The sequence below is a fragment of the Octopus bimaculoides genome, chromosome 10 (genome assembly GCF_001194135.2).
Source record: "Octopus bimaculoides isolate UCB-OBI-ISO-001 chromosome 10, ASM119413v2, whole genome shotgun sequence".
NCBI classification, from domain to species: Eukaryota; Metazoa; Mollusca; class Cephalopoda; order Octopoda; family Octopodidae; genus Octopus; species Octopus bimaculoides.
In genome coordinates this window covers 31959408-31969931 of record NC_068990.1, presented here as the reverse complement: position 1 = coordinate 31969931, position 10524 = coordinate 31959408, and the positions used below count along the sequence as shown (strand labels likewise).

The window sequence follows — 10524 nt, the reverse complement described above, 5'->3', positions numbered from 1 at the left end:
ATATATATATATATATATATATATATATATATATATATATATATACACACACAGAAAATTAAGGATAAAACCATTTTAATGATCTTATCAAGTGACCATCGTTTAATAAAACCGTCGTACAGATAACAATTTATACTAATATATAATTATATATTAGAAATAGATGCCAAATGGCTCTAAAAACCGCATTTACACTCCGTTAGCACAGGTTGTAACCAGGCAGATGAATAAATGAATAACATTTTTTAAAAGTGATTAATTGTAGATCAATTTCTGGTTAAGGGTTGTGATACCACTTGTTGTCATCAGTACAATATGCCCGTAGTATATAAATGCAAATATTTATACATACCCATATGAACAACATATATCTGCATGATTATATACATACACATATACACTAGATAAATCTAATTTTTTTATATCTCAACCACGTGCTTTTACGATCAAAATAATATCACAGTGAATGTAATTTGATCAGGAGTAAAAATATGTATTTATACAAAATTAAAGATAAAACCATTTTAATGATTTTATTAAGTGACCAGCATGTAATAAAACCATATGGGTAACAATTTATACTAATATATAATATATAATATATTAAAGGGTGTGTCTATTTCTAGCGTGTTGGTGGGGTTTATCCACACCCTTTAATATAATTATATATTTATATATATACATATATATATATATATATATATATATATAAACCATGCTAAATATATGTGGTCTGATCAATAAGTATCTGGTCTGTTGCTATAGTAACGAAGCTAAAGCATGGAGAATTAAGCCACTTGGAACAGATTGACTTTGCACTCTGCTGTGCGTGCGCACTAACTTTTAACATTCTAGCTCACTTCCGCTGTTTACAACAGTGCTCGGAAGGAAAGTGTGTGGTGTGTGATCATCGCATTGACCATGACAGACAAAGTTGAGTAGAGAATCTGCATCAGATTTTGTCAAAAGCTTGGTGATACCTACTCAGAGGCCTGCACAAAGATTTCAAAAAATTTTCATTGTTCTTGACACAATCAAGGAGATCTTGTGCAACTGAAACCTCAGTGTCCATTTGGTGAGCTGGAAACAGTTTTGGCACAAACTTGGCAGACACATGTCTCATACCCAAATCTTTAGTGATAATGGTCTGAAATGAACCGTAACTAATCTGCACATTCTCTGATAACTCATGTATGGTGATTCGACAAGTTCCCGTCACAGCTGCACACACATCTGCGATGTTTTTCTCACTTATGCTGGTTGCGGGTCTCCCAGAACATTCGCCAATATCAACATTTTTTGGCCATCTTGGAAACGTCTGAACCACTCAAACACTTGTGTGCAGCTCATGCACTCCTCTCCATACACTTTCTACAACTTTGCGTAGGCCTCTGAGTAGGTATCACCATGGCAACTTTCTCTGTCATGGTCAATGTGATGATCACATGCTACACACCTTCTTTCCAAGCACTGCTGTAAACAGGGGAAGTGAGCTAGAATGTTAAAACTTAGTGTGCAGGTACAACAGAGTTCAAGGTCAGTATGTGCTAAGCTGCTTCACTCTGCATGCTTTAGCTTTGTAACTATGGCAACAGTCCGAATACTTGTTATCAGATCTCGTATATATATATTTGTAAATCAAGTTTGAAATGAAATGTACTTTTATAGCCATAGAAAACAAACTAAAAATGAAACATATGAACATGACATGGTCTTCTAATTTCTCTAGAAATGCAGTAACTCTAAATAGGAGCTGACTTGAACTGACATGACCTGTCCAATGGAAAACTGATGTAAAACAATGCTGATGAGCTTTATCATATGATTCATTACCAGCTGCATTAAACACTTTATATTTCGTTGTTAATTTCCTTGAGCAGTTTGCATTTTTAATGTTTTATGTACAATGTAATTGTGTGCATGCCTTTTTTCTTGCTTATGTATGGTTTCTTTCCTTGTTCTGTTCATCATTATCATCTTTAAAATGGAAGCAAGAATAACAGTCCATGAAGCTTTTAGCTTCCAGTAAATATGATATAACTTCTGTATTGAGCACTCTTCTAGTTTACACTGTGTTCACCTATAAAGACACACACACACACACACACACACACACACACACACACACACAAGCATGCACCTATTTGTATAAGTATGATTGTGTGTATGTATGTATGCACACACACACACACACACACACACACACACACACACACACACACACACACACACACACACACACACACACACACACACACACACACACACACATCAACAAATAGACAGACTAACTGAATAGTCTCTTTCTTCTGTACCTGTTGATATTTTGACTGACTAGAATAACATATTTTGACAGGTGTTGACTTCAAAGTTAAGACTTTGGCAGTGGATGGAAATAAAGCAAAGCTTGCCATCTGGGTGAGTAAGAAACTAATGCTGGCTTTCCTTCTAGTAGTGCAGTTTGCTATTTTGCTATTTCTCCTACTTATGTTTCTCAAGCATGCATATCTATTGTTAATTTTGTAATATGAGAACTGGTAAATTTATATCAGATGATTTTTGTTTGTTAATATGAAGAGCAAAGCTTAATTTAATGCCTTCTTAGATTACCCTAAGAAATCTAAGGGGGAAAACTGAATGAGGTCAGTGTAGATTATTTAATATGAATTGTTGTAGGTTTGAATGTGTTGGATAAGACATGGATGGTGTGGAAGTTCCAAAAGGATGCAATTCTGTGGAACTTAGTATTTTCATATAATGTATAAGATTTGAATGAAATGAGGGTGTTTAAATGGGAAGTATAGAAGTTTCAGATTGAGGAGAGTGAAGGCCAGAAGTATAGAGGTTTCAAATTGAGGGGAGCTAAGGCCAGTATAGTTGTAGTAAGATAGCTGTGGATGACAAGCTGTTAAGGGATTGGATAGTAGCCAAGAGGCTAGGGCGGTGAGGTGGGGTCAGTGACTTGTGTCCTCTTACTAGTCCTATAGTGTACCAATGGCTATCATGTTCAATTCTTAATGATCCAACTCACCTTGCTGCAGGTAGAGGGAGCAGTGTAAAATTGATGAATTTTTTAAGATCATAGTTCTGAATTCGATTCTTATGGATTTTAACTGAATGGGAGCTAAAAGTATGATACTACTTTTAATTCCATTACTATCATTGTATAGTGGATATGAAAATGAACAAACAATTAAAATAGAAGAGGCCCAGAAAAGAACATAGTTCAACTTTCCCTTAAATTACAACCTAATCTCTTGAAAGGTGGGACACTTTGACTAGTGTAGTCCTAGAAACAAAATACATGAGGTAAGACCAAGATGATCATGGTTGAGCTGCTACTGATCATAGGGTTACTTCACCAGTATTGAGCTGAGTCTAAACAGTAACTCTATAACACACTTCATGGACATGCCTTTGCTCAATTTTGTTAAAAGAATGAAATAGGTTGTAAAGCACTCATAGAAATACATCAAATCTTGGAACTCATTCCTACAAAACAAGTTTTTAGAAGCCTTGTTTACAGAGGTTAAGACAAACAAAATCCAGAGTATTGATATAAAGTGGATTACTGTAGCTTTATACCTGATTCAGCATAAGTGAAAGTGATTTACACAGCCTCTTGGCAAAATTCAGGGTAGGACTGTCATCAGATGTATTGCTGTACAATAATTCTGTCAGTGTTAATTCTCGCATTACTAATTTATAAACTTGGCATTATACAGAAATAGCAAATATAGGAATAGCAAATATATATGTAGACAGACTTCTAAGTGGCACGAAATTTAATGTTAAAGCTGATTTGTTCTGTATGCATAATTTTCATTTACCTAGGTCGGACAAAAGAAAAAAAGAGGGAATCTTTATGTAAGGTGGTAAGCTGGTGTGTTAAAGTGTCCGTGATTGATTAAACTTGTCACTGCAGTTTATATGTGTGATCAAATGGATTGTAGGCATAATCAGTATAGTATTTGTGGTTGGTGACTCAAACCTCTGTATTACATGAATTTATTTATACCTGTCCAATGTTTCCCAGTTATTCCTTATCGAACCATTGTATCCATTCTGTGCCTGGTGATATTTACAGGACACTGCTGGTCAAGAAAGATTTCGCACTTTAACTCCAAGCTATTACAGAGGTGCACAAGGTGTTATTCTTGGTAAGATATTTGCACACTTTCTCCTTTTTTTTTTTTTTAAATTTAATTTATTGATATTCATTCTTTTCTTAACTTTGGCATTATTGCATTGGCCAATATTATAATTGGTAGAGTCTCTGACAAAATATCTAGTGATATTTCATTATGACCTTTTACATTCTGTATTCAACTTCTGGTGATATCAACTTTGCTTTTTTTATCCTTCACAGGTTGATAAAATTAATACCAGTTTGTATAAAAGGTGTCAATCCTCTCCTAATATTCAAAACTCACTGTATTCTTTTAACTAGATACAATTCTGATAATCTCAAGGGTAAATAAAAGTTAACTAAATCTACTCCATACAGTTTGTTTCCCCACTAATCTCTGCACTCCACTGGGTATGTTTTTATCTCTAGCTCTTGCAGTGTTAACAGATGTTACATATCTTTCCCTGGATATGGCAGAGTATCAAAGGCATATATCTCCTTGTTAGGAATTGAACTCAGTAATACATGCTAAAAATGACTTATCAGTTTTACCAATCAGCTGTTTAATGTTTAAACTGACCAGATGTATCCTCTCACACTTGCCCAACAATATCATTCAATAAATAAACAATTACATCATCAAAATCTTGAAGCTTTGCAATAACATATTAATTTTTTTTTAAATGTGAATAAATAAACCTTACATTTGAGAGAGTAATCTGAATGCCATAAGTTTAAAATAGCAGTGTATTAAGGAGGAGATTTGGTTGCTATTTCTTTTAGAGTGAATGATTACATAGAGTATTCTGTCTTGGTTTGACAGTTATATCTTGTGGTTTATTTACTATTGTCACACCATTATTATTATTATTAATGTTGTTGTTATTATTATTATTATTATTATTATTATTATTATTATAGACAGTGAGCTGGCAGAATCATTAGTACACTGGGCAAAGTACTTAGCAGTATTTTGTCTGTCTTCATGTTCTGGGTTCAAATTCCGCTAAGGTTGACTTTGCCTTTTATCCTTTCAGGGCCGATTATTGAGTACCAGTTAAACACTGGAGTTAGTGTAATCAACTAGTCCCCTCCCTGCAAAATTTCAGGCCTTGTGCCTTCAGTAGAAAGGATTATTATTATCATTATTATTATTATTATTATTATTATTATTATTATTATAAAACCACAACTGTGGGCTGGTTCTGTCTATTGCTAACTTATTGAACTCTACAGTTTCTCCTTATTTTTGTTTCAGTTTATGATGTGTGCAGTAAACAGTCATTCAGCAAGCTTGATGCCTGGCTGAATGAATTGGAGACCTTTGCCACTAAACACGACCTGGTCAAGATGCTCGTAGGCAACAAGATTGATAAGGTAAGTTCTAATAGGGACAGTGGTGGGTGCAATGGGGTTGGTTGTTGCGGTTTAACCCCAAGTCAAACTTGATGAAGAAGGTCTATGATTGAAAGTATTTGCTTCTGTACTTTGTGGATCATGTTCAGTCTTATAAGGCTTGGGCAAGAATTTTCTACTATTGTTCTGGGCCAATCAAAGCCTTGTGGGTGGATTTGGTAGACTGAGACTATAAGAAGCCCATATGTTTGCATGTTGTGAGGTTACTCTCTTTTTCTTTGTCAACAGGTTATCTGTACATCTCTTTTTTTCCTTTTCTCAAGCATAGACTGCATTATACAAGATGGTAGGTTGTGATTTGAATGAGATTTGGCTGCTATTTCTAGCACCATGAGTAACCAAATAAAGACTATTGTTGGCTCACTTGTATTGGGGTTGCAAGGAGTGGTGGTGTTTTAGACGTTATGACTGTGTTGGAGTTGTAGGGTGTGGTTATGTTGAGACAATTTTGATGTGCAGTTTTAATGCTTGTTTCATTTAGTATCTTTTCTTTTTGTTTTTTTGTTCATTCAGTATATTAGGGCTCAGGATGGCTGCATGTTTAAGGTGTTTGCTTCTGAACCTCATGTATTATGTTTAGTTTTATTGGATGGCACAAGCAAGAATTTTCTATTATAGTCCTGAGCCAATCAAAATATTATGAGAGGATTTAGTAGACAGTAACTGAAAGAAGCCCAACATACACATGCAGTGATGTTGCTGTCTTTTTCCCTTTCAACAGGTCATCTACTGACTTTGCATCTTCAAAGACATATGAGATAAGAACATCCCTAACTTGTAAAACAGGTATGGGTTGGTGACAAGAAGGGCAACTGCCTGTAAAACAATGTCAGGATAATATATTCATCCAACCTATGCAAATGTGGAGAAACAGACATAAAAATGAATGAATCTTCTCAGATTCTGCTAAATAAACAAAAATTGCATTTATCAGCAGATAGAGGAGGAATGGTAGTTTTTTCAGAGCTGTTAAGACTGGTTTGAAGAACACAGATATGAACTCAACTAAAGACATTCAAGAAGAGCAAATTAACCCCACCCCTCTTCCCCAGCAGGCTTCCACACAATCTTCTGTCCAACAAATTTAACTCATGGAGCTTTCATTAATCTGAAGTAATGGTAGAAGACACTTGTCCAAGAAACAGTCCATTGAGATTGAACTTGAAGCTGTAGTTATAGAATGCGAAACTGATATTGTCATCATTATTCTTATCGTTAATGACTGAAAGTTGCTACCATTTTACTAATTTTGTGAAAGACGGGGTTTCATACCCAAGGAAGAAACGCGATATTGTATTATCAGTAATATGATTTTGTACTTCTGTAACACAATATTATAACATTGATAGTGCAATATTGTGACATTAGTAATATGATGTGCTTACCATTATTTAATTTTTAATACTGATATAACTTCTGAATTCTGTCATTAAAGGATTGGTAACCCAAAATTGTAACTTATCACTAACAACAACAGTTCTTTCATTACTACTGATAACAAGTGTTTTGTTTTAGTGGCTGCTGTTTGCATGATTTGTTATTACCCTTTTGTCAACTAATACCCTGTCTTTTTACAGTATGTTGATAGCAACGGAATGTCTACAGCTGTGAGTAAAAAAATAACAACTAAAAAAAACCACACAGTTTTGCTTTGATTGTCGTTCTGCCTCTCCCATGTACCTCAGCTATTTCCTTCATTATACCTTTTCTTACTTATTGCCAATCCTTGTTTCTATGTTAATTTCTCTGAAGTTAGGTTTAAAAAAAAATGTAAAGCTTTCTCTCACCATTTATTATAAGAAAATAAGGTTTTAAATTGCCCTTGTTTTTGATTTTTTTTTTACATGGTGTCTTTGCATTGCATACTAGATGCTGGATACCTCTGCATTTTATAATAGAAGCAGGATGTGTGTGCAATATGCACGAGGAGCGATATACAAACTAGATGTTAGATGCATACACCTTGTGTGGAATTTGAAAATTGTTTCAAATGTAAGATATTTGTTGAAGTTCATTCATGATGTAAATGCTTGCTGCAGGCACCTGTTACTTTACTGAAAGAACTATTTTAACAACCATGGAATAGGTTGGACAGTTTGACAGGATCTAATGGATCTAAAAACTGCATCTTGTTTCACTATTTACTTTGGCATGGTTTCTACAATTGGATGCTTTCCTAATGCCAAACAGTGAGTACTGGGGTTTTTTTTTTGAGGCACCAACACTAGTGAGTTATCCATGCAGCTTGCGTAATTATGAACCCCAAGAGAAGTTGCTTTATGCTAGCAGGCAAATGGTTAAAGTATGAGAGAAAAGACCAGTGCAGAACAGGCGTCTTGCTGTAGAGGGGCTGCATGGCTACTCAACATGTTACATATACACTGCTAATATGTGTTATTATATTGATTGCAATCATGAATTCTTGACTCCCAAAAAGACTAACTGTTGCATGTTTTTTGTTAACTCCACACAGTTGACCATGCAGGATTGCAATCAAGAACTCTGGATATTGTAAACATCCAATACAGTTCTCTATTGTCTTGGCCTAGCAAGTAATACTGATTTCTTATATTGGTACAAAATCACAATTGTTTACGTGGGGAAGACGGTAGTTTAACATGATTAGAAGGATGAAAAGTGATATTGACTCCAGTGGTATTTGAATTCAGAGTCTAGATGGACAAAACTAAATATTGTAAGATATTTATTCTACTGCTGTACCATTCTGCATACATATACTAATTATACTCACATACATGATGTACTCAATACACATACTTGATCTGCTTCTTTTAATATCAGGCATGTAAATTAATAGCAGGGTTTGTTAGGTGTAATTTGGAAAGAAATTTTGTCATGATTTTAAAAAGATCTAACTTGATCATAATGGTTGTTTAATCCTTTAGCATTTAAAGCGGCCATGTCTGGCCGAAAGTATTCTGCTTGTTTTATGTTCAAACTGGCCAAATCTGGTCTCTCATACCAACCCTACAATATCATTTATGCCTATCTACTGAGAGCTTTCCTTTTTTGATGCTGGCATTCTCAGCACTGGAATCTCTGAATTTGGTTGACCGCCATAAAATGAAGGGAGAAATCAAGGGATATCTTTCTGAGAGGTTTTTGTCTTTCAAATGCTTTCTTTTTTTTTTTTTGAGACACATTGCAATTTGGTATATGATAAGAAAGAAGAACATTCACAATACTCATATTTACTAAATCCCAAACCAGATACTATCACATCTTATTATCCTGTCCATCAATTGTGTAATAGTTCCTCATTTGATTCATCTGATCTACACCACCCATGTAGCTATTGTCATTGAGGTTTACAAATGGTGTGTCTTTTTCTTCCACATGTATTTGAGCACAAGTGAAAAGAATATTAATTTCTTTTCTTGTCTTTGTATGCAGTCATGAGCAGATTTCCTTTTTGCCATTGGATTATTTCACCTTAAAATTTCTTTTTTTATATCCAACAATACCCCTTTCTATTTGCACTTACTGTCTTATATATGTTGTTATAGCACCTAAGTCTGCTGCATGTTTGACTGAATTGAAATAGCAGTCAAAAAACTAATATAAGTCTTGGTTATGGTATGGAAGTAATAATTTCCAGCCCACACCATGTTGTCTTTTTTTCTCTGTATGAAAATTAGAATGACAGTAATGCCAAATGTTCATCTCTCACAAATCTTTCTTACTCTCACACTCCATTTTGTGGACTTGCTGTTATATATTGCTGGAAACATAATTGGCTTTATATCTGACCATTTCTTCATTAATGAATAGTCTGTTTCTTTGTTGGTAATAGGATTTAAATGTCCTTTATATATTGTTCATGTGGGGTCTTCTTTTAAATAAGAGGTCATAATGTTTTTCCTATATATGGGTGTATTGTTGGTCTCTCGTATATATAAATATTTTTTACAACTTAAAAAAAAGGTGGTTGTTCTGGTCATGATAATAAAAGCATAAGTCACCAAGGAGTTCATCTGTACTCTAGTAGTTGGCAATTTCCTAATGCTTTTTATATTTACATAAGAAAAATGCCAAAATATTCAAAATTTTTTACTCTATTATGTTTCTGAGATATATTTGTTCAATACTGCTATTGGAAATGTTATCAGTATTGGATATTGAAGTATCCAGTTCTACATCCAGCAAATAGTTTATGCTTGTTGTATATTTTCATTTGCTACTGCTATTTCTTGTTTTGAAAATCCTTCCAGTCTATAGTCACTACCATTGTTTCATACAAATTACAGAAATAATAATGATGATGATGCTGTGAATAAAAAATATCTCAAAGTTTCAAGAAAATAAATTTCACATTATAAAATGTTGGCTATTGAACATCTAGTGTTTATCTAGTGAAATCATATTATTCCTAGTAATGAGATTTATGTATATATTCCCATTTAAATAAGAATAGTTAATTACTGGTGTTATTGAACAGGTTGGCAATGAAAGTTAATTGAACTGCATTTATTTATCTAAAACAATACATTACAGTGATGATCTTATTTTGCATAAATTTAGCTGAATCTTGGCCTTTATCCTTCCTTTTCAGCCTTGTTTCTATTTTTTTTTTGTAAAATGAGGTTGGTCATTATTTTTATAGGCTTTCTGCTCTTTGTGTTGTGTTGTCCTTCATCATCAAATATTAAGTCCCCTTTAGTTACCAATGTATGTATATGTATATTTTAGGAGTGACTGTGTGGTAAGTAGCTTGCTTACCAACCACATGGTTCCGGGTTCAGTCTCACTGCGTGGCACCTTGGGCAAGTGTCTTCTACTATAGCCTTGGGCCGACCAAAGCCTTGTCAGTGGATTTGGTACACGGAAACAGAAACCGTCGTACCTTTGGAAATGTGCTGTGCGTGAGAAGACCCGGCAAGCCAAGTAAGATCGTTGCCAGTGCCCCTGGACTGGCTCTTGTGCGGGTGGCACATAAAAGACACCATTTCGAGCGTGGC

At 34.4% G+C, this 10524-nt stretch overlaps 1 protein-coding gene across 2 annotated transcripts in view; it reads left to right on the top strand.

The window, feature by feature from the left end:
- The window catches only part of LOC106874542 (ras-related protein Rab-18A), a 50819-nt gene that overhangs the window by 28729 nt on the left and 11566 nt on the right, over window positions 1-10524 (top strand). The window contains exons 3-6 of one of the 2 annotated variants that reach the window (XM_014922309.2): window positions 2357-2418; window positions 4088-4160; window positions 5388-5506; window positions 7123-7152. In XM_014922309.2, coding sequence (XP_014777795.1) covers window positions 2357-2418; window positions 4088-4160; window positions 5388-5506; window positions 7123-7152 — 284 coding nt within the window. The remainder of the gene's footprint in view (window positions 1-2356; window positions 2419-4087; window positions 4161-5387; window positions 5507-7122; window positions 7153-10524) is intronic. The other variant, XM_014922310.2, reaches the window with a different exon arrangement.